Source organism: Mus caroli, unplaced genomic scaffold, assembly GCF_978045245.1.
Source record: "Mus caroli unplaced genomic scaffold, Mus_caroli_1 scaffold_1, whole genome shotgun sequence".
NCBI classification, from domain to species: Eukaryota; Metazoa; Chordata; class Mammalia; order Rodentia; family Muridae; genus Mus; species Mus caroli.
The window spans coordinates 190204400-190229772 of NW_028227256.1; the positions used below are offsets into that span (position 1 = coordinate 190204400).

At 46.7% G+C, this 25373-nt stretch overlaps 1 protein-coding gene across 4 annotated transcripts in view; it reads left to right on the forward strand.

Annotated features, from left to right (window-relative positions):
• The window catches only part of Kcnh1 (potassium voltage-gated channel subfamily H member 1), a 308814-nt gene that overhangs the window by 217719 nt on the left and 65722 nt on the right, over positions 1-25373 (forward strand). For all 4 annotated transcript variants that reach the window (XR_003837613.2, XM_021160418.2, XM_021160427.2 and 1 more), the window contains 3 exons: positions 1704-1903; positions 6947-7199; positions 23486-23682. Coding sequence is in view for 3 of the 4 variants with exons in the window: in XM_021160418.2 (XP_021016077.1) it covers positions 1704-1903; positions 6947-7199; positions 23486-23682 (650 nt within the window). In the remaining variant the exon portion in view is untranslated. The remainder of the gene's footprint in view (positions 1-1703; positions 1904-6946; positions 7200-23485; positions 23683-25373) is intronic.

The following is a 25373-nucleotide window of genomic DNA, read 5'->3' on the forward strand; positions in this document are numbered from 1 at the left end:
TACAGTTTAGGGTTTCCTGCCTATGCAATAGCTGGACTTTTCTGAGTTGTGGGTTCTTTTTCCCACCCTTTAGCCACCTAGTTTTACCCCCATCACTAGATAAGACAGAAAGGATAGAGGGAAGAAAAAGAGATAAAGACCCTGAAGTCTAATTTCTTCCTTCACATTTCTTCTTTGAGCATGATGGCTAACAAACTTCAACCAATCCCCCTCAACCAATAACCGCCCACCCATCAGAGTATTTATATACTCTGAAAAGATCCCAGAATTCTAAACTTCGCACAACCATAGAAATTCTCTGCTTCTGGCAAAAGCATGCCTCTGCTAGACCACAAGGTAAATCACAGTTAGCGGCTGCAAAGCAGACCCATGGCCCCACACATGGGATTAAACCAAAAACATATTCTTATAATATTTCTGTGTTATATTTTTAGGAAACCAAAATTTCAGAATTCTCACTACATAGTGCTGCCCTCACTGAACTGGAACTCCACACGTAGTTGATTTAATTAAGATAACCTCAGACAGTCTCCCAGTGAGACCTCTCCCCAAGTGATTCTAGGTTGGGTCAAGTTGACAGTTCAAACTCATGGTCACAGATGGTGACATGAAAGGCAGGTTATAATAGAGCATGATAAAGGAGCAGAGGGTATGGTATGGATACAGTGCACCGGAACCCTCACGTACTATAGGAATGTAAAACGTGCAGCTACTTTAAACATTACTATTATTATGCTGAGACAAGGTCTGCTCTGAAGCCCTGGCAGGCCTGGAACTTGCTATGTAAACCAGGTTGTCTTAGAACTCATGGAGATCCATCCACCAAGTGCTGGGATTAAAGGCATGGACTACCCCTAGCAATGTTTATCTTTTGAGACAGGGTTTCTCTGTGTAGCCCTGGGTGACCTGGAACTCACTTTGTAGACCAGGCTGGCCTCGAACTCAGAAATCCACCTGTCTCTGCCTCCCAAGTGCTGGGATTAAAGTTGTACACCACCACACCCGGCAAAAATATGTTTTAAGAATAGTGAGTTTTACATTTCTGATGCATGTACCAATGTGTATTCTATTCTTACCAATAGAATCCCTAAGATAGAGCACCATGACCAAAATTGACTTGGGGACAACAAGGTTTACTTCATCTTACCACTGTTATCCTTTTAGGCCCTCTGCAGACTCACTATCATAGGTATCTGTGGTGACATCCTGATCAACTCCTCCTTACTGTGTGGTTCTATACGGACCAGGCTGGGTCTTACTTACCATTCAATTGCCCTAGATAGCATGGCGCTTGGCACACAACAGAGCTTGGTAGATTGCTGCTCATAGCTTGAATTTGCACTCTTGTAGGCACATGGACTCACACTTGGCTGGTGGCCTCAGGCATGGGGTATGGACACACTCTTGGCTGGTAACCTCAGGCTCAGATTTTCTGTGACAAGTTTCTTTCTTGCTACATGTGTCTGAGGTGCTAGCTGCACCAGGTCTCATTCTGGACCCGCCTAACACTCCCTCCATTGGTCCTAATTGTCTGCTGTTACAAACTCTTCAGCTTGAGATGTGAGGCTCTCCTGAGGACTGGACACTCTACCAGGGAACGCAGCTCCAGCTGCAAGCCTTCTCTGAGGGAGCTGCACACTCTGTAGTTTGGCTGATGAAGCCTTCGTGGAGCACTCACACGTCGTTCTTCTCTTTGTCTCCAGCTCTTCTGTATGCCACCATCTTTGGGAACGTGACAACCATTTTCCAGCAGATGTATGCCAACACCAACAGGTACCACGAGATGCTCAACAGTGTCCGGGATTTCCTGAAGCTCTACCAGGTTCCCAAAGGGCTGAGCGAGCGGGTCATGGACTACATTGTGTCCACCTGGTCCATGTCCCGAGGCATCGACACAGAGAAGGTAAGAATGGGAGACTCCGTGGTACCACCTGCCCCCTAGCTTTCCCCAGTGGGCCGGGCTCAGAACTCTCCAGAGGCATCTGGGAGTCTTAGGTCCTTCTTCCAGGGGTTCAGGTGGCTTCTCTGTTGTCTTTACCTAAGGACTAGAAGTTAAGAGCCATCATTTAAGAAATCAAAGGCATGGTGTATTTCCTGGGGCTAGGGGAACAGATGTCCCACTGTCTTGGGCAATGATGAGATAAAAGCCCTGAACAGGAGGCTGTTCCTTCTGCCCCAGGCTCCCAGCAGGCCCCCTGCTTGCCAACCTTGCCTCTTTTCAAACGTTGATACTTTTTGTTCAGCATGGCCTTGAAAAAAATGAACCTTGACTTTCTTAAAGAAATACTGCATTAAATATGACTTACCTTGGTTATGTTTGGTCTTCCCCATATAGTGGGTTTTACATTTTTTGTAAATGTATGGCATCTCCTAAGATCACTGCTCACCTGTCTTTTCCTCCTTTCGGTTCTGATAAGAATCCTATGGTGTTGTCATTAAAACTAGACTCCTGACCACCATCCCTGGGCCATGAGCACTGGGGGTGATGGACAGGCTCAGTAATTACCTGGTAAGATTGTGTGTGCTTCAGACAAGTCCAGGCAATAGTGGCACAACTCTGCACCTTAGTTATCAGTTGGTGACTATTGCTCAGTGTGTAGCAGACCCTCATGAGTACTGTTGTTCTCTAACACTTGTGTTACTCCAGATTCATGTCAGAAGGAACAGAGAAAAGACACAGAGGGCTCATTTATGGCTTATCTTTGTACCCCCCACTCCCTCTAAGACACATTATATAGCCCAGGTTAGTCTGGGAGTCACATCATGTAGCCCAGGTTAGCCTGGGGGTCTCTATGTAGCTGATCTTGAACTCTGGTTTTCCTGTGCCTCCCTTGTTCTGGGGTTACAGGTCAACACCACCACGCCCCTTATGCATGCTAGATACACTCAGAGACACATCCCCAGCTCCTGCTTCATGTGTTTCCTATGATCTAAGCCTCGTCCTCAGCTTGGTTTCTTTGTTCCCAGTCTCTCCGACTCCACTTCCCTCATTGCCAAACCCCATCTCTCTACCTGAGGCATATGGCTTCTTTCACCATAGAATTAGGAAAATGGTAGCACTGTGGCAAAAGTATCTGTGGACACATTGAAATCCAGATTGATCTGGTTGTGAGGTCAGCCACCAGCCTTCCTGCCTTGAGTGTGCACTGAGAACAAACATGTTCCAGGTGTGGTAGTGCAGAGCAGTGATCACAGACTTGGGCATCTGTGAGTCTGAGGCCAGCCTGAGCTACATGGCAAAAGCTTGTTGGGGAAAAGCAGGAAGAACCACTGTTAGTTTGCACTGTACTAGAGTGGCCTTCACTTCCCCCAGGGGAGGGTGTGTCTAGAAACTCTGGTAAGTGAGGAGGAAGGCCAGAGGCCCAGCTCCTTCCTCTCCCCCAGGTCTAGGGTAACTCTGGAATCTGGACCTGGTTTTCATCTGGTTCCAAAACCTGTTCTTTTCCTATCATCCTCCTTCCTTTAATTTTTTTAACTACATTTTACTGTGTACATGTGCATGCATGTGCGTGTGAATGAGTGTGTGTGCAAGTGTGTGCATCTATGTGTGTACATGTGTGTGCACGTGTATGCATGCATGTGTGTAGATATATGTGCATGCACGTATATATGTATGTGGATATGTGTGCATGCATGTGTGTGCAAGTGTGTGCATCATGTGTGTGTGTGCATCATGTGTGTGTGCATGTGTGTGCATGCATGTGTGAAAGTGTGTGCATATGTGTGCATGTATGTGTATAGATATGTGTGCATGCATGTGTATGCATGTGTGTATATATATGTGTGAATGGGCATGCATATGTGTGCAAGTATGTGCATCTCTGTGTGAATCATGTGTGTGCATGTGTGTGCATGCATGTGTGTGCATGCATGTGTGCATGTGTGTGCATGCATGTGTGAAAGTGTGTGCATGTGTAGCATACATGTGTGTAGATGTGTGTATATGCATAAGCATGTGTGAAAGAGTATGCATATGTGTGCATCTGTGCCTGTACATGTGCATGTGTGTGTATGCATGTGAATGCATGCATGTGTATATGCATGTGTGTGTACATGCATGTGTGTGTGTGTGTGTGTGTGTACTATGCCATGGTATGTCTTGCTGGAGACTATTCTTTCCTATTATGTGGATCCCAGGGATGGAATTTAGGTCCTCAAGCTTAGTGGTGTGGCTCTAACACCACTGAGCCATCTTGCAGGCTCTGCCTCTTCTAGATGTAAAGCATACACTGGAAGGAGGAAGGAGGAGGCTCACACTTCCTGCATGGGCAGGGCAGGGATTGGCACTGCTTGGCTCCCAACTTTGCCAGCTCCCTGCCCCACCTATGCCTGTTCTCCCTGCTCAGCACTGACAACAATGCCTGCTGGTACTGTGCGTGCCTGGCAGCTGATGGAGCAGAAAGAACTTTGATCTTTGCCCTGAAGCTCCTTTTTCCCAGGCACTAGAATGACTCTGTAGATCCTGCTGTCTGGGAAAATCCCTTCCCTGTCCCCATCCCTGCAGGGCTGGGTAGGAAACTGCCTGGGACACTGCATTGTCAGCTTACATTCCTCCCTAGTCACTGCTTACCTCCCTGAAGGGCTTTGGGACCTATTTCAGTTCCTGGTCCAGAGACAAGACTGTGGCATCTCATGGCAGAGCCCAGCCTGAGGAAGGATGCAGTGGCTGCTGGGGAGAGAAGCAGCACTGGAGCCCCCGCTTCCCTCTTCTCTCAGTAACTCGCCAGCTACTTTGAGCACATCATGTGTCTCTCTTGCCCCAGTTTCCACATTTGGAACACATTGAAGTAAGATGACCTTTAAGACCACGTGTCCTTTGTGACCTTTGAGCTAGCTATGACATCCTGGACCATGAAAGCTCTGTGATGACATTAAATAAGGACCCACAAGTACCAGGGCTTTTAACACAAGCATCATGGGAAACCTCACAAAATTCCACACACAAAATGGAAGACTTGGCATTAGGAGCCAAGCGCACAGTCGGCATGCGCTGAGAGCAGGACTGAGCTCAGAGCCTCAACCTTGACCCTGTGAGGCACGGACAAATGATACACAGCCCAGCGAGTCACAGACAAGCAATGCACAGCCCAGCAAGGCACAGCCTGGCATTGGGATTGCTTAGTCTATAACTGGGCTTTGATGCCAAGCTACCTAGTGTGGAAGCCAAAATATACTGTTTTCTGGCTGGGGAACATTGGGCTTCCCTGTGTCTCAGCTTTCTCATCTGAGCTGATATAATTAAAAGCACATCCTAGAGTTTCTGTGAGGACCAAGTTAGCAAACGCACACCAAGCGCCTCTTGTTCTCTGTTCTCTCCGTTCTCTGTTCTCTCTGTCTCCCTTATTGTCCTCTGCAATTGCTGCTATGTTTTATTTATTTTGCCTGTTACTTGCCTCTTCATACTAGTCATAAGTTCGATGAGGGCAGGCACTTTTTGTCTAGCTGTTCTTTAACTACCACATCAGTAGAACCTAGGATGCTACCTGGTGCTCAGTGGACGCTTGACAAAAAGATATTACCTGAATGGGTAACTTGCTGAGCCACTCCTGGCAGACAGTCAGCACTCAGGAAAATGTGACTTTATATATATATCTCACATGTGTATAATGTTTTTTATTTGATATACCCAACTACCTCCCTCTAACTGTTCAGGGACCCACCAGCCTGTCTCTATCAACTTCATGTCTGGTGTCATTGTCTTCTTTTTTCCTCCTCCTCCTCTTCCTCCTCCTCTTCCTCCATAATTCCACTGAGTCGTCTAACTAGTTAATGACCTTGTATAGATGTGTGGTGAGTCCATTCACTAAGGCATGGCTACCTACTAATAGGACATTCCCAAAGAAGAGTGAGTATCCTTCCCCAGCAACCATCAAGTGCCAGTAGTTCCGTGGTTAATGGTGGGTCTCAGGAGCACCTCTCCCACCTATACTGGAGTTTTCACAGGCTTGTCTTTGGCAGATCTCGTGTAAATACATCTCTTTAAATGCCACCCCATATTCACTTTTTCGGCAAGTCATGCCAGCTATGTAATCAGAACACAATCTCTAGTCTAATGTGACCCCATTATGTTATAGAATGCCAGGCGGTTTCTCCTAGCTGTAATTTTGTACTCGTAATAACTGTGTATTTCCAAATGATCAGGGGAGAATGTTTAGAATATTCTCAGCATAAAGAATTGACAAATAAATGAAATGGATAGACTGATTACTTTGTTCATGTATGTTAATTATTGTATGCATGTCAAAATATCATGCTGTACACCATGTATATTTACATTTATATATACACATACATATTTCTATATGTATGTATATGTCTATGTGTATATGTGTGTGTGTGTGTGTGTGTGTATTTGATTTGCTTGTTTGTAGAATTAACCTGAACATGACCACTTCTTGCTGACTGCACTGGACCAGTCCAGGCCAAGCACCCCTCCTCACCCTTCCCTTTGACTCTTGTGTTGCCACCCAGAGTCAAAGCCTCTAATCCCACTCTGGGTTCTCAGCTGACATTGCCTCCCTGATCTGTGCCACTGGTCACAGTCTGTGACTTGGAAACTTCTCACATGCTTGGTGTTTTCTCTGTATGATGTCGCCTAGGCCTCCTCTGACCTGGGTGGACTACTGCCACAGAGCCTTTGTGTATGCTTATCCTCCTAGAATGTTCTACTCCCACAAGGTTCACTCTGACATACTCTAAAGCTGTCAGCTGAAATGGCATCTCCTTAGAGACCTTTCCCATGCCCGATTCCCTCCTAGCCCTGACTTCCAGCTCTGCATCCTGAGCATTCCGCAGAATGTTCTAGAATCCAGACACTGCTTGGCTTGCCCAGGAAACTGAGGCATAAGAGTGCAGTCTGGCCTCGTGGGTGCGGGCCCATGCCTGGGGTGCGGAGGGAAGGAGGCTGTGGAATGGACCTCACATTGTCTCTTCCTTGTCTGGCCAGGTCCTGCAGATCTGCCCCAAGGACATGCGAGCCGACATTTGCGTGCACCTGAACCGCAAAGTGTTCAAAGAACACCCTGCCTTCCGATTGGCCAGCGATGGCTGCCTGCGGGCCTTGGCCATGGAGTTCCAGACAGTGCACTGTGCCCCAGGGGACCTCATCTACCATGCTGGAGAGAGTGTGGACAGCCTCTGCTTCGTGGTCTCAGGCTCCCTGGAGGTGATCCAGGATGACGAGGTGGTGGCCATCCTAGGTATGAGCTGCCTGGTTTTGATGTACTCCTGGTATTGTACTTGGGGTTGTCTTAGTCACTGGACAGACACATTTAACCAGGATTTCTCCTTGGGGCGGGCTCATTTCTCCATCCATTCATCCATCCAACAAAGGTTGAAGTTCCTTCTTTGAACCGATTGGTGTTTAAGGCCCTTGGGGTTTTCTCTTCAAGGGGCTGCAGGCTACTGGAAATGATGAGTAAACAAACCATCATTTGGAATATATCAGAAGGGACATCTGTTTCAGGATTCAAATGGGAATGCTTCCTATATAAAATGATACACAAGAAGAAGCCAAACAATTGAAAATGAGTTACACGGAGCAGGGTAAAAACGGGATTCCGACAGAGGTCAGCCTGTGTGAGAGAGACAGGTGTGATCCACAGGGACAGGTGTGACTCACAGGGGAAAACTCTGAGTCACTCTGTGTGACAGGGGCACATGGAAGGGCCATGGTGGGAGATGACACTGGGAGAGAGTTGACAAACCATAGGCTTCAGGAATCTCATTAAAGGATGTTGTTGATTTCACTTGCAGGAGTGGGGCAGGTGACCCATGGTGAATTGAAAGTAGGGAAGGGGCAACATTAAGATTGTACTTTATAAAAATTACAGCAAGTAGAGGTTGGGCTGTGGTGGGCAGGGTAAGCAGGTAAGAGACGTGTTATCTAGGTGCTTAATGAACAAAGACGTGGGTGGATGGAGAGAAACACATCACTTTGAGATATATAAAAAGTCAAAGGAGTCCAATGACAGTTTTCTCTTGGGAGAGGTAGGATCTGTCATTGGTTAACAGGGAGGCTAGTTAACCATATGCAGCAAGAAGGAATGTGGGAAGAGCAGGGACATGTGTAACATGACAATATTTGAGAGCTTGACCATCAGTGGCCCTGGGGAAACTTCTGAGGCAGCCACAGGATAGGTCTCCAATGCACACATCTCTCTAAGGGGACAAGACATCATGGCATAATCACTATTTACAGATATCTGACTGTTGTCCAATATCATGCAGATGCGTCCTCATTGAACCATGCAAACTGGCTTTATTGCTCTCAGTCTCTAAGTGAGACAGTTGAAGTTCAGAGAGTCAAGGAAAAGTCTTCACAGTGGTTGAGGCCCATGGGGTCCCATCCCAGCAACCTCAAGACCTTCTGCTCCCACCAGACTTGTGAAGTCCTGTTCCAGTATCCCTCTGTGTTCAGCCTCTCTATTCCTGCCCAGCTTTAAAATTGAAATACTGATGATTAATGAGATAAGTGGGGTTGGGATGCTGCAGGTACTGCTGCAGATTGTGGACATATGCTTTATGTTCAGCGCATGGTTGATTTCCCAGAAAAGTGAGATGGGTGGTACGAAGTTAAAGTGATGTTAGAATGAAGAGGATGAAGTTACTGCGATGTTAGAATGAAGAAGAGGCTGACTGTGTGTGAAGTTACTGTGATGTTAGAATGAAGAAGAGGCTGACTATGTAGAGATGGATGAAACTTTTAAAACCTAATTTTGCTCCTGTCTGATTTTGGAGCACCCAAAGCATGGCTTCCTTCTTGTTCCTGGGGCACCTCGTCAACTTGCCCTCTTGGCTATACTGTGCTCAGGGTAACCCAAGGGTGATGTATACTCCTTCAGCATTTGCTGGAAAATGGTGAGGAAAGCCTGTTGAGTCTGTGTTGGAGCTCAAGTGTATCTGGTCTGCTGGGTACCATGGTACCCACAGAGCCCAACATCCGAGTCCTGGCTTCTCCTCACTCCTTCCTCTCAGAGACCTGAGGTTGTGGGCCAAACACAGGAACAGTGAAGACATTGTTGTAGGGTATCTGAAGGAAAGGGGTTCTTATCTCTGCCTTTAAATTCACCAGTGAGGGCATTGGGCTAGCCAGGATTCTTGCACAGCTAAGAGTAACCACTGACCAATCCTTTGAATTTGGATTAGATGTAACCCTTTGGAGTCAGGCATCTTGTACCAACTTCCCCACAGATTATTTAAGCTTTTGGAAAATCCATCCTGAGGCCCAGCACTATCTCTCGTGTGCTCACGATAAGGGATTTTTAATGCCCCACCACAGACACCAGTATGATAGACTTGGGCATGGAAGGATAATAGCCTGAAGAGAGATGAGAAGGACAAACAACCCCTCCTCCCCTGCACACCGGCCTTCTTACGAGGCAGCAACTTCATAACCTTGTTGATTTGACTAGTTATTGCTTCTCCAAATCTAGCCCTCTGGGCATCCAGCCTGCTCCAGTTAGCAGCATAGTTAGACTTCAAATATAGCTCAGCAGCTTTGGATTAAACGTGTTGGTTGCTCTCAAGATGTCCAGGCTAGAAAAAGCCTTCTCTGTGCTTCCCAAGAACCAGATTGAGCCCCCAAAGTAGGTCCAAGCTCGATATCCTACATTAACTTGCCAAGAAACTCTTAGTCTATAAAAGGACATGACAAGTTCTTTGAGTCAACCTGTCCTTTAGGCCATGAGGCATACAACATTCCAAGCTGTTTGTTCCCTGGAAACACCCCACTTGGGTCTTTTTAAAATTCCTTTCTCCTTAGAATCACTTTTGTTCAATGAACTGCAATCAGTTTCCTCCTACAAAGGGTTTGAGCATCACATGGGACTGAGAACTAGACCTTCATTGTCCACTGATGCCCTTTAGTACATTCTCACCCAGGACTGTTGAACAGGCTCTGTCAGGAGTGGGTTGCTGTGGTAGACCAAATCTTATCCCAGCCCTCAAGAGCTGCCTGTGGAGCATGCGACTCTAGACAGCTTCCCCTATGCACATCGAGGGTTACAGAGGAAATAGAGATGCACCTGGGGGATTGTAGGATGAGTAGCTATCGAGCAGTGCTGTGTGCCCAGTGCTCCAGTAATGAAGGGAAATATACCAGTGTTCGTGCCAGAGGCTACAGAGAAAATACTGGGACACAGCTGCCCATGCTGTCAGACTCCAATCTTACCAGTTCAGTCACTTATAACCTGCTGGCATGGTTCCTTCCTCCAATTAGATTATCCCACCCCCCATTCTCTGTTTAATTTAAGTGCAGACTCCAAGAATGAGAAGGGACAGTGATCATAACTGAGTGGGCTTAGCATGTGCCCAAAATAGAATCCCTCCCTTCCCCACTTGCTAAAACCTTATAGACTTTTGGTGACAGCAGCCACAATATAAAATGCTAATTACATTGCTAACTGATGAACGCACATGTAAAACCCAGCATTTGTCCTGTTGAAGGAAATGCAGCCTCGTGGTTTCTATTAGAGTCTGTTGCCTTTCATTAAAAAACAAATGAATTTAGTAACCTAATAAATTGTTTTCTGGAGCTGATCAAAGGTTGCATTTAGAAAGTGTGCCCGCCTCCCCCAAAGCCATGGCAGCCACTCTCTGATAGAAAGCACACTGTCCCCCCGAAGACAAAATCATGGTGGCACTCTCTTCTGACTTCCTTCTGGAATTCTTTTAGAAACCTCTTACCAGCTTCTTAGATGTAGTCTTTGTCCTTTTCACATGTGCATTTTTTTTTTGCTTTATCATGATATTTATTTTTAATTAAACCACCCCCTTCTTCTTCTTACTTCTACTCCTCCCATGCCTAACGTCCCCATCCCAGCACAGGGCAGTTCAGTCCCGTCCCCATAGCCTCACTACGTGTCCTCATAGGATGACATGTAGGTCCTCACTAAGCATTCAGGTTACTGCTTGCTCCGAGATGCCTTCGTGTATTTGCTGAGTTGGAAGGCCACTTTGCCTTTGCTTGGATAAGATGCTCCTTTGGGCCATTGTTCTAGGTTGGATAATTAGCAGCATCTGCTGTCATCGAGGATCATGCTGGTGTTTTCTTCAGGGGACTGAATAAGCCTTGTCTTAGAGGACCATTGTGCTGAACTGAGACAGATGCTTAGTGACAATGAGCACAGGGCGCTCACTCTGTCCCTCTCTTGAAGCAAGCAGGCACATAAATGCTCACAGAGAAGGCAGAGCCAAACTGAGAGCTTGGAAGGCCCCAAGAAGTGTGGTAGGCTGAGCATTGGGGTAGAAAAGCAGCAGGGTTTCTAGGGGCACTGGAGGGAGTGTGAGTGTGAGCAGCAGGCTCAGGCCAGTGTGAGTGGAACTTGCCATGCTGGTTCCATCAGCTCAGAGCTTCCTGCTTCAGTGTGCACAGGGCTTTGCCAGCCTGTTGCACTGTGATATCAAGAGCACTAAAGCCTTGATTGTCATTTCATGTGTGGTTGGACATCGCCAACCTTAGCTATGGAGTAGCGAGAGGTGAGGCACATAGAAAAGGAAACAAGACAGGAACCCATAAGCAGGGGCCTTTTATGAACTTCGCTTCAGCCATATGATGTTGCTAATTTTTGACATTTGTTTGGAGCCATTGATCAGTAGGGGACCCTTCCCAGTGATTGACAGAGAAGGTCATGAGGTCTTTGCCTTGGTGGTGGCTGGAAAGATGGAATCAGATGAGGTCAGGAATGGGTCAGCTGTGGGGAGGGGACTTGTGTGGTGTGTCATCCAAGCCAGCATGTGAACTGGAGCCCAGAGCTGCAGTGACAGTGGTGAGATGCAGCAAGGCTGGTATGGACGTCACTGTGTCATCATGAGAAACTGGGCACTAGCAAGCGAAGTATGACATCATGAGAGCTGTGATCCAAAGGCACTGAAGAGTGGGGCTGAGGGACATGGCAACTGTGAGGTTGCCGTGGCTCACGACAGACAAAGAGCGCTGAGGTACAGTCAGAACAAATGGAGAAGGCCCGTAAGGAACATTTGAATTACATAGAAACAGTGAATGACTATTAATGTGAATTTCCCTCCAAAGATTGCATAAGATGCAGTTTGAGGGAAATTATTCATTTGTTAGAGTTCAGTTTTAACTGGATATCTATGTTTTTTATTTGCAGACTTTGCCAAACTTAGTTGGGAGGCACAGGTGGGTGAACTGTCAGGGACAGAGGTATCCTGGTTAGTTTTCTGTTAGTTTGACACAGCTAGAGTTATCTGGGCAGGGGAACCTCAATTGAGAAAAAGCCCCATTAGATCAACCTGTATGCAAGTCTGTGGAGCATCTTCTTGATCAGTAATATAGGAGGCCAGTCCACTGTGGTGGTACTACCCCTGGACAGATGGTCCTGGGAAGCAAGTGAGAAAGCTCCAAGAACAAGCCAGTGAGCAATGTTGTACCATGGTCTCTGCTTAAGTCCTGCCTTCAGTGTCCTGCCTTGAGTAGCTCCTGTCCTGACTTCCCTTCATGCTGGACTGTGATCACGTAGCAATGTGAGCAAAATAAATGCTTTCCTCCTCAAGCTGTATTTGTTCAGTGTTTTATAGAAAACAAGCTAGGTCAGAGAGTCTCTTGGGTTGTAAATGTTATTACTGGAAGGTAAGGGGGCAAACAGGGAGGCACAGGCAGGTTCTGATGCCTGGGAAGTGGGAGAGAAGTATTTACAAGGAAGAGGCCATGAAGCAGAAAGTGTGACGCTTCCATTAGACATCCATGCAGAGATCCAAGGACACTGGACAGAGAGGTGCAGCCAGCATTGCTTGGAAAGGTGAGTCTGGAACCAGGACACGAAGACAGGTCATGAAGACAGGTCAGAACCAGGAAAGGCACTCAGGCCTCAAGCTAGAGATTTAAGAATTAACAGAAGAAATGTAAAATGGAAAGAGGAAGAAAAGCCATCAGCAGAATGTGTGAGTCTTTCCCTAAATGACCAAGCATTTGAGAGCATTTTTAAAGAAATGGGGTGTAGCCGTTCAGAAGGACCATAGGGAATTTTAAATGATATTGTAAACTCTTATGAGAAGTGAAGTGTTATTTGAATATGTTGTGATTGATCCCAATTATGTAAAGACAAGCAAGCAGAAATGAGACTCCATGGGCATCCTTGCTAGCAAGCTAGGGTGATGTCTCATTTGTGAGGCAGGAGGAGATTTTTATTTTCTTATCAAATTTGTTTGGCTTTCAGGCTATCTTTAAAAGAGCATGTGCAGGTCTGGAGAGTTTAGATCCCAGCACTCCTGTAAGAGTGTGTGTGTGTGTGTGTGTGTGTGTGTGTGTGTGTGTGTGTGTGACTGTGATCCTAGAGCTGTAGAGGCAAGAACTGGAGGTGCCAAGGCTTGCTGTCCAGCTAAGCTTGCCAGTCAGTAGCTTCCACGTTCACTGAGTAGCTCTGTCTCAAAAAATGAGGCAGATACCAATAAAGGAATACACTAGACATGACCACTGGTCTCTATATCAAGTACAACCACGTGCACATACATACATGTGTATTCATAACAAATACACACACACACACAAATAAATGACCTCTCGTCTCTACATCATGCAAACACACATGTGTGTGCTACATATGTATACATACACCAAACACATATAAGTAAATAAATAAATAAATAAATAAATAAATGGGTGATATTTTCAAGATGACAGTTTAAATTTTTTTCAAGTCAATCTTGAGAAAGTGTCATTTGCTTTCCCAGACACTGTTAGGGGATCATTTTTAAGCCCAATTTTTTTCAAAAGAATGTCTTGGCAGTAGCTCTTTTGCATTTTACTGTCCAATCAGAGAAAATGGTGTGTCTCTGCATGTGCCTATATCCCTCCTTCTGACTGTCCTTGGCACCAATGGGCGTATCTAGCAAAGGTTTATAAACAACAATCTCAATATGATAAATGGCTGGGCTTGGTGGCGCACGCCTTTAATCCCAGCACTTGGGAGGCAGAGGCAGGCAGATTTCTGAGTTCGAGGCCAGCCTGGTCTACAGAGTGAGTTCCAGGACAGCCAGGGCTACACAGAGAAACCCTGTCTCAAAAAAAAAAAAAAATCAATATGATAAATGCTCACTCATTCAAAGATTGAAAAGCCACCTCCTTCCTAGAGATGCTTCCGGGGGCCCAGGGTGGGAGAAAAGCAGGCTCCAGTATTGCTGCTCTTCCCTTTCATGGGCACCCCTGCACAGGGAGCAGGTAGACAGTACTGCTGCTCTTCCCTCTCGTGGGCACCCCTGCACAGGGAGCAGGTAGACAGTACTGCTGCTCTTCCCTCTCGTGGGCACCCCTGCACAGGGAGCAGGTAGACAGTACTGCTGCTCTTCCCTCTCGTGGGCACCCCTGCACAGGGAGCAGGTAGACAGTACTGCTGCTCTTCCCTCTCATGGGCACCCCTGCACAGGGAGCAGGTAGACAGTACTGCTGCTCTTCCCTCTCGTGGGCACCCCTGCACAGGGAGCAGGCTCCAGTACTCCTGCTCTTCCCTCTCATGGGCACCCCTGCACAGGGAGCAGGCTCCAGTACTCCTGCTCTTCCCTCTCATGGGCACCCCTGCACAGGGAGCAGGCTCCAGTACTCCTGCTCTTCCCTCTCATGGGCACCCCTGCACAGGGAGCAGGCTCCAGTACTCCTGCTCTTCCCTCTCATGGGCACCCCTGCACAGGGAGCAGGCTCCAGTACTGCTGCTCTTCCCTCTCTGTGGGCACCCCTGCACAGGGAGCAGGCTCCAGTACTCCTGCTCTTCCCTCTCATGGGCACCCCTGCACAGGGAGCAGGCTCCAGTACTCCTGCTCTTCCCTCTCTGTGGGCACCCCTGCACAGGGAGCAGGCTCCAGTACTCCTGCTCTTCCCTCTCTGTGGGCACCCCTGCACAGGGAGCAGGTGGACCATGGGGTGAGTGTGTTGCCTGTACTTAGCACGTGTCAGGAGTTGTGCTCGAGGCTCTCCACACTCTCACCAGGCATCAGAATTCACCTAGCTGCTCCATCAACCCGAGCAGTTGCATTAAATCTACACTCCTGGTGAGGAGCCGTAATGCCAATCACCCAGAACTCCAAAGCACAAAACATTTCTATTCGGTAGTGTCCACATCGTGTGATCGAGAGAGGGTGAAGATAGACAGTGGGTGATATTTTCTAATTTCTCCTCCTGTTTAAGCAGTTTTTAAAATTAGTTTTCATTCCCCCAAAGACATGGGAAGTTAGATCTACTATAAGTGATCTTTCTAAATGGAGTCCCTGTAACTGCGTTGTCCAGATAAAGGACTTGGGTGCCAGAAGTTAATGTCAGTTAGGGGAAGTAGGAGATATAGAGGCACTCTAGTGTCATGTAAAATGTTTCAAGTGTTTTAAGTAAGGAAAGTATAATACAGGACTGCATGTGTGGTAGGCTGAGCTAAAAGTGTATATGTGCACAGAAGCAGGATGGAAGACAAACCAAGATCTTAACAAAAGCATCCTGGGTGGCATCTGTCATTTTCAGTTTTCAAATCAGTTTGAATAATTTTCTACCATGTACTTCTATTCTTTTACAGATAACCAGATGGGGAAAAAAAATCAAACAAGGTTTATGGTCTCATCTGTAGGGATCTTGGTAACTTCCACCAGCTTTTGGTGGAACTCTGGGGTCCACTTGCTTGTGGAAGAGAGGTACTTGGCCAATGGAATTTTATCTGACAGATAGGGAGTCATCATGATGGTTTTAAGACTCTGCTTTAACTGAACCCTTTTGTATGTGAGGCCCATTTAGTGAGGGATGCCAGCCTTCTTCACACTCAGTGTCACTGCTTGAGGAAGGCTAGGGACACATATTGGGGGGAAAGTTCTAGAAGGCTTCTAAGACAGACAGAGTTTCCATCTTAGAGAAATCTCTTGTTCACACCCCTCATCTCTGCTCCCTGCTCCCACTCACAGGGCAATTTCTAATGTGCACATCATTTTATTTCATGGTTGTAAATTTGCCTGTAAACTTTCAGCTTAGCAGAAAGCTGAATCACACTGAGCTAAGGGAACATTTGTGGGCAGGTCAGCAAGTCAGCCTGACAAGGCAGCTGCTGACGTGTAGATTCCGGTGTCCAGTCATCTCCCCCAAATCTCCCAGCCCAGGACATCCCAGGCCTTTGTCCACACTCGTCCCCATCCCAAGCTGTGCCTCTCACCTACCTTTGCAATGGTTAGCTCATTTTATAAGCTTGCCGGGTGTGGCATTAGGGGCCAGAGACATAACGTGAACAAAAAGGCTGGTCTCTCAGGGAGCTGAGACACTCATCTGGAAGACAGGTCATTATACACTTACCAGGCAGGGATGAGAGTGGCAACAGTGCTGAGAAGAAGATGCTGTCAGAATTCACACAGCAGGCATCCAAGCCAGCCGAGCCACAGAGTAAAGGAAGGCTTCCTGACAAAGGCTGCATCAGAGCTGAGTGCCACCAGGTTCAGTCGTGTCTGGGACTGAGCTAGGAGACAAGAGAGTGAGAGGGAAAGCAGGCACAGCATCCTCATGGTCAATATTGGCAGAGCTTAGAAGCCACATCTAGCAATGAAGAGCAGTTCAGACTACAGAGTTCTGGGGCCTCTTGCCCTATTAAGATGAACATGAATGGATTAGTAATAGGGGAGCCAGGGGTGACTTTAAACAGAACAGGGACAGAAGTTCACTTGTGCTTAGGAAAGTCATCCAGGCAGCTGTTTGGAAAGTGAATTAGAGAGCCAAGGTCAGAGGGGACCAACAAGGAGTACGCCAATACGCAAGAGTAGCCTGACCTGATCTTATAGCAGTTTAAGTGAGAGAAAATAGAGCCAAGAGATACTTGGTAGATGAAGTGAGTAGAAGATGGTCCTTCACTGTTTGTGAAATAAGGAGGGGACTTTATTAGGGTGAGCAATCCAGGAGGATCATGGGCTTATCATGGAGGAGACTTTTTCCTCCCTCAGATGTATGGGTCTGAGCTAACTGAGTGTCCGCAGGAGGATTCTGGAGATTTGACTCAGGGTTACAAACCGTGCATCACTGCAGCCCAGATGCATGAGAGCATGGAGGGCACAAACCCAGAAACTCCCCACTCCAGCAGGGGTAGGAGACTAAGGAGAGAATCAGGGGTTCAGAGCAGGTCCCTAGGAGCACCTGTACCTAGGAAGTGTGTTCAGGAGACTGGGGGTGGGGGTGGGGGGCTACTACAACAAGGAGAGTGGTCAAGACACTGAACTGTTACAGAAGCCAGGGGTAAGGACAGGTACCAAGTTCTTGCAAATGCCATAGAATATGTTTCACTGGACAGAGATGTCACAGTTTGTAAGATCATCAATATTTTATGACCCAGCTGCCACATATATGTTGTGTACCAACATGAATACATACACACACACACACACACACACACACACACACTTTTTTAAAACTCCAGAGCTGGGCATAGTGGCATACACCTTTAATCTCAGCACTCAGGAGGCAGAGGCATGTTCTCTGTGTGCTTGAGGACAGCCTAGTCTACATAGCCAGTTCTAGGCCAGCCAGCATTACATAGGGAGACCCTGTCTCAGAAAAAGTAAATAAAACAAAAACAAAAATTAAGGCACACATGAGTGCATTAGAAACAACATGTCATAACATGTTGAGGATTAGTGAGTATTGTCTAGATTGATTAGTAGAGAGGTAATGATTGACAGAAATGAGATGGGTGGGAGACCTACAAGAGGGAGAAACTTGAAAGAAGGGTGGGGAGGTTTCAGGTGGTTGGGTTCCAGGGCCTAAGAAACTATATGGGTCTGTGCATAAGTGTAACCAAGAGTGCACAATACAGCGGGTATGCAGAGGGGTAGCCAAGAAAGGACAACACAGCAGGGCAGGCCAACAACAGATTAGCTGCTTGTCTCCTTATCATGAAAGCGCCTAACAAAAGCAACATAAGGTTAAGGAAGGACTTACTGGGGCTCACAGTTTTGGAGGAGACAGGAAGGTCATGGTGCCAGGGAGGTCACGACGGCAGGACCTTGAGTATCCGGTCCCATTACATCCATAGCCAGGAAGCAGAGGGTGAGAAATTCTCAACTGGCTTTCTGTTCTTTCTTTTCAGTGTGGGCCTTCACCCCATGGTTAGGGTAGGTCTTTCTATGTTAGTTAACCTAATCTGGAAGCTTCTCACAGAGATCCACCTCCTTAGTGAGTCTTGATCCCACCAAGCTATCAGTACTAACCACTACTAAGTCCAATCACCGTCTTTCCAGGTACAACTGCTATCGTGGGGATGCGCTTTGTTTATGAACATGGAGAGTCTCAATGTTGAGCCCTAGAATTAGATGGATCATGGTGCTGACCAACCTCCCTGCACCACTGTAATAGGTGCCTGCGTCACCTCAGGGTGGCAAGAACTCTTTGTTTCATGGAAGGGAATGGTCTAAGCAGGACAGACTATTGGAACTGCTGCCTAACAGTGAGCAAAGGTCAACTAAACAACCAAGAATCTTAGTGGGTGAGGGGCAGCCTCAGAACCCGTCTTTGTTTCCACCTGTGCAATTTGAGGGGCAGCCTCAGAACCTGTCTTTGTCTCCACCTGTGCAGTTTGCCAGAGCCACCGAACCCTTCATGCCTGTCTAACTTCTGTGTAGGCAGCTCAATTATCTTCTCCGTGAGCTCTCCTTAGTCCCGCCCACTCCCCACCCCAATCTTGGCATTGCTTGTGTTGTGCTATTGTGCTATTCATCATGACAGGCATGCATGAGTTTCCTCTTCTTTCATTATAAACTCTGTGGCTCAAGAAATGACCCTAGAAATGATCTCCACCATTCCATCCAGCCCCATAAGATGCCAAAAGGGATCTCTGACCCACAAAAGATAAGTTCAAGTCTTTGGTCTGGGTTGAACCGTGTGCAGAGATGGCAAGAGGTGGACCAAGCTGTGGGAAGTCAAGCTAAAAGCTCTCTGGGGGTAGCAGAGGCACTTGGAGAGGCCTGGCTGTGACCTTACTTGTGTTAGTGTCCATCTCTAACTAGAGGTAGGTAAAGATCATCATCCCCATGGCTCTTTCGTACTGACTGGAAAGAGAGCAGGGGTCTGAACATGATGCAGCTCTCCTACAGAAGTTATAATCACAGCAAATGTCTAGAGACAGATGCATTCTGTGAAATGGGGGAGACTCAGATCTGTTCCTGGAACCAGGGTCACCTGAGCATGTCTAGTCCCAGCCATTTCTTTTTGCTGGGTCAGAAGTCCAGTCAGCATTCAACACTTTAGCAGCCAGTGAAGTAGAGCCCCAGGCTTTGTTCCCGGGAGTGTCATTTCTCACCATTGAGAGGAAGCAACTGGTGAGATTTGCAGGGTGTCTATCTGTCTGTCTGTCTGTCTGTCTCTGATGTATGTTCTCATTCTATAAGCTGTGGCACATAGAACAAAGGTTGTGACCTCTGCAGCAACATTTATTTATGCAATGAAGGTGACAAGAGATTTGCAGCTTTCCTGTATATTACAAGATGTCAACATTTAGCTTCCTTACACCCACCCACAACCTCAGGCAGGCTTGGGGTTGCAGCCCTAAGGACTTGTAGAGGAACTCACAAGTGTTCCAGAGTCGGCAGGCTGGGCCTTGGCCTCTGGGAGGAAGCACATAGTAGGTACTGGTGCACATCGTAGGTTCTAGGTGGTCCTACTCTCTGGCCATATTCAGAGTGGGCAGGGAAGCTGGTCACTGTCATCAAGGGGGGCTGGCTCACATGGCTGGGTCTTTCACCTTCAGGCTGGGAAGCTGTGCCTTCCCTGAAGCAGGTGCCTCAGGGAGATACCTGCCCACAGAGCGTGTTGTCCCAGCCATGTGTGTCATACCAATGAAGCCTGTCAGAGCCCTGCTTTGCTCCTGCAGGCTTTCATGAGTTAACATGTGTTTTTGAAACAGTTCCCATTTGCTAGAGGAGTTTGGGTTTGCTTGGGATTCAATGAGTCCTATGTATCACATGATTAACCCTCAGCTCATCTGCACCAAAGTGGCTGCCTTCACGGGAAGTAGGATTAGACACTGTTGAACTTGGCCTGGAGAGCTAATCCGTGTTATGACATCACCAAGTCTCCCAGCTCTATGGAAAACTTCCCAGTGTGAGGTGCTGCTGTCTCCATGCATTGATTCATGTGTGTTCAATCCCTGCATGGGTGTCCTATGATCTGTGCGGTAGGTAGATGCGCCTCTTGAGAGGGCTCGTAAATGAGATCTGTACAGTCAGATTCATTCATTAAATGCATGCAAGGAGCTATTATTTCACTTTAAGGGTTCTTCTGTAATTAGAAAATTTCATTAAGGAGGCATAATGTTTCTATATTGAGTCTTGTTTAAATGAGATAATCTTGGTAAGAAGCAGATAAAATTACCAATCAGCTTCTACTCAGTAGTTACAGCTTAATTATACCATGTTTCCTCCAGTAGAAACTGTGGAGTTTGGAATGCTGCCTTCCTCACCAGTGCTCAAAATGTGTAGCCAGGAAAGCCAACCTGTTAGAGATATTTTCCCTGATGGGAAATTCTGCCCATTAGAGAAGGTCCTCACCCTCTCCTGATATTTCAGAAACACAAGGGTGCCAGCAAGAGCCTAGGTGGTGGGTGATGTTCTATTGAAACAGTAAGTTCACCCATGAGGCCATTTCTCGACTCAGAGCTCCATGAACCGTGTGTCCAAGTGTCTGCTGCTGGAGAACAGCTCCTTAAATGAGATGCTCATTCTTGTTTCATAGCAGGCTTCTCAGATGATTGTATTCATGTGGTTTCTAAGTCTGCACTCACCCAAAGATTTGACTGGGCTGAACCAGCCAGAGGTTTATTGGCATAGCTGGTGGGTGTGCCTGACTGTCAGATGAGAGCTGCACTGGAGACCAGAGTACTCCTTGTGTATCAGGCTCTCCCTCATGCTGATCAGACTTCAAGATGGAAACTTCCAGGAATGGGTACTCCAAGAGACCCAGGCCATCAGCTTCCCATGATCTTGCCTTAAAAAATCTCAGAATATCATTTCTACCAGACTGTATTGATTAAATGACAAAGTCTAGCCTTTATTCACCTACTCAAGAGAGTTATGACATGTAACTGTACTACCAGGAGGAACGGGTAACATTGGTTTATCAACAGTTTGGCATGTTTCTTCAGAGGAGGCACATTCTCTAGAAGAGCCAGATTACATAAATATGGAGGGCACATGTGTCATGGTGGATAGCGTGGGAAGGCTATAGGATGCTCAATATATATGTGAGGTCCTAGAGGTCAGTGCTGTAGGGCATCATGGAGAAATCCTGTTTCCAGGACAACCAGGAAGCATCCTACGGAAAATCTCTACCTATTGGCTCTATATGTACCTTAGCTACCCAGCACAGGCAATTAAAATTAGAACTTGGCAAGAGATCTATTTTTACACATAACACAAAATGTCTAAGCTTACATGTTTACCTTGAAGTTACTCCATGAATATCCTATTCACACCAAATCTTTAAAGCCACTTTCATATGAGAACAACAAACACAGAAGAACCACAAAGCAGTGTCCCCAAGCCGTGCATAGTTTGCCTGATTTGGAGGAGGTAGAGGTATTGACTCACATTTTGGAGATGCTTCGAGAAGAACGTAGAGTATCTTTTATGCTTGCAATGGACACTTGGTACTGGAGAAGAAGTCACTAAGCCTGTGTGCCTCAGATTCTAACCGCTTCTTTTGCTATTGACAGGAAGACAGGTGCTGGTTAAGCACCAAGGGTGCCTGGGTCTGGGGAGCCTGACCAACACCATTCTTGCTTTCTCCTTCCTCTGCGGTTCTTCTCTGCCCCCCTGGGAATCCATAATCTGCCATGAAAATGTATAAGCAAGGTGAACAATCAAACCACATAGCTAGAGACCATGCCAGGAATACATTCAGTTTTGCAGTAGACACGGGGTAAAGCATTCATACATAGAGAATATCTCTGAGAATGTCTCTGAGAGGAGGAGATGGGTAAGCACACAATGATGAAGGTTACTACATGTCTTATTCAGTGCTGCCAATGACAGAATGCTACAGCAGGGTTGCCATATAAGCAGTAGAATTTTCATACAGTTTTGGAGGATCAGAGGTCCAGCATGGTCAAGTTATAATGAGGATCTGTATCTTCAGATGCAGACTGCCTGCTTCTTATTGTATGTGCAAATGGAAGAAATAGCACAGGAGAGCTCTCTGGGTCCCTCTTATAAAGGTGCCATGGGATCAGACATGAGACAAAGTCATAAACTATCTCCGTCAGTCATAAGCCAAAGGCTCCCTCCAATGCTGTTATACTGGGGCTTTGAATTTCAACATACAGGTTTGCGATATAAGCATTTATTTTACAATCTTGTATTGATTCACTGAATGTACTAATAGGATTCCAGAGACAGAAGATGCTGGAGATGCAATTTCACAGGGCCTATACTGCACAAACTAGGTGGGCATTTAGCAAGATTAAAGAATACATCTCAGGAGGTGTGGGGTAGAAGAACACATGACACAAATTAACCCTTAGGGCTGGGACAAATATGGGAGGTGTTGAACCCCACAGTTGCCTGCTTCTAGGTAGATAGTCTCAGCGAGATGCAGCTTCCCTATTGTTCGGTTCCTGAGATATCTACACACAAACACACACCTCATGTGTGGAGAATATCTATTCACCTCTTAGACAGATAGGTTCAGACCTATGGTTCACTTCAGCCCCCACTTCCTCTTTGCCTGCCAGTACCAACCAAGCTCCTACTATGTAGTTCTGTTGTGTGACAGTTTCTAGGGAGACATGAGTAAATGTCTCCCTATTTCAGAGAAAGAACTAAAGAAAGACCAAAGTAATACCTTCAGATCCCAACTTGCTGAATGAATTTGTTGCAGGTATTATGGAAGTATAAATTAAGAGTAGTTACAGAAACATCTATAGCTCAGAGGCAGATATGCTATCAAAGCCCACCCCAACATGGGTGACAACTCACGAACGTGGCAACCCTGAGGTCTCTGCTTGACCGTTAAGCTTACTAGCTAGAGAGCCCCCTCCTTTTGGCAGTCTTTACTGCTTCTATAATCTGAAAAGGGAGGGGCCTTGTGAATCTGGTAAGCTTCTGGGAGTCTCTGAGCCTTGTGAGTTATTTTAAGACTTCCCAAGTCTTAAGGAGCTTCCCTCTCAGGATGGAATAGTTCACATTGTTGTGTGGAAATTGCTACACAACATTGTGCTCTGAGGGGACTAGGGCATACAGCTCTTGTGTGCCAAGACACACAGCAAGACACACGGTAGTCACAGGTATGAGGAGTCAATGGGGGAAATGAGGTGTGGACAGACTGATAAGGATAGGGGATGGCTTTCTAGGGGCTCAGCACCAGCCTTGCAGCAGGGTGGCATTAGCAGGCATTTGTGTTATCTTGAAGGTGCTTGAGTTGCATGTTATTAGAGATCAGATTATGACTCTGTTTTCCCAAAGCCCAACCTGCAATGAGTGCAGATCCCTCCCGATGGTCACGGTGCTCATGACAACTCTCTTTCCTCAGGGAAAGGAGACGTGTTTGGGGATGTTTTCTGGAAGGAGGCTACCCTTGCACAGTCCTGTGCTAATGTCCGGGCCTTGACCTACTGTGACCTGCACGTGATCAAGAGGGACGCCCTTCAGAAAGTGCTAGAATTCTACACAGCCTTCTCCCACTCCTTCTCCCGGAACCTGATTCTCACCTACAACCTGAGGAAGAGGGTGAGCTTGTGGCTTTGATTCTTTCTAAGCTTTTTTTTTTTTTCCTGTGTACTTTGGGTAATTGCTGGGGCTGGAGATATGTGCTAACTTTTTATTTAAGTGGAGAAGAACACCCCCGTGGCAGCCCTGTGCCAATTACTTGCTTTGTTAGAGCTTTGTTGTACAGTGGAGAGGAAAGCAAGTCTGTTGGTCTAGGAGGTGGATCAGACTTAGTGCAGAGAGGATTTTGTTGTGTCCGTCTGTGGGTTGTAGTTCCTAACACCACTTGGGCCTTTTAGCATTTTGGAAAGATGGATAAAATGGGGGCATATAGAATGGCTACATAGAACCACCTGATCAATGTCCACTGCACTCCCAGGGCCAGGGATCTGTACAGTGGCCTAAAGCTACTATGTGGTGGCTAGTTAAAAATTTATATGAAAAAGACAGGAAAGTATGAAAGTTTGAGTTCAGCAAAGAAAGCTGTGGGGTTTGGTTGTCAGGAGGTTGTTTTGTAGCCAGCCAGTTACTTGAGAAATAAGAAAAGAAAATGTGTTCTCCAAAGCTGTTTCTTTCATACCTGGTTGTATGAGTTTTTCCATCTCTCTCCATAGTCTCTGTGAAGTCTTTAGTTTCTCATGATTTTGTTTTGGTTTGTTTTAAGTCAAGATCTCACCATGCAGCCCTCAAACTTTCATCCCCCTCTCTCAGTCTCTCAAGGTCCATACCTGCCCTCATGACTGGCTTTCTTCTATGTCATCTATCATTGTTGGTTAAACACTAGCATGGCCACTCCAGACCTAGAGGGTGCACTTGGAAGGACTTCATAACAGTTTCCCTGTAGTGACCTCATACCTGTGCCACTAACCTGCCTTTCACAGTCCTGGTCCCCGCTCTAGCTCACGTGTGGTTTGTGCTGAAAACCTTACTGCTCATGTGTGACAAACTCCTGCTAGCCATGCAGACTGTGAATGATTCATTGCCTCATTAGGTCTCTCCTGGTGTCAGATGAACTAGACTAGATAAAGAAAACCAAAGACTCTCTCCCTTCAGGGGACAGCACCTAAAAGAAGTGCTGTATGGGCAGGCTAATGACAGTTCCTGCAGCTACTACAGTGATCATGACTCCCCCAAAGTGTAACAAGATGTAGGAGGGGGCAGCTAAGGAGGGAGGCAGAGAAGCCATGTCCAGGGAATGAGTCAAGTGTAGAGGAGATGCTGGAGTAAGGGGAGGGGCAGATAGTCCACTAGGAGAGCTTTTGAAAGTGTCCAGAGGAAGAAACCTGAGCTTGGCACTTGAGTCCCTTGAGCAAGTTTTTTTGTTAAGGCCAGCCTTTGGCTCTGCACGGTAGGTCTTTTCTTACTCTAGTCCCTCCAGTGCATTGCCCTGAGCATCCTGCTCAGAGACCTGGGAGCACCATAGCATCCCATGTCATCAGTGTATAACCAGATAGAATGCCTGCAACTCATGCACCATTCAGTGATGAGGGGAAAGAGGTGGACCTCCGTGTCTCTGTTTCCCCATCATGCAATACAGTGTGGTAGAGAAAGCAGTTCTCCAGCTCTTTGATTTCAGGCCTGCCCCTGTGGGCTGGGGATGGCTGGAGAAGTGTTCCTTACTTGTCTGCTGGCTGGGAGCATGGATGCTTTATGAAGATACTTTAAGCTGAGTGGATTCTCCAAAAACCTATTTTTTGGTTTATTCCTTCTAT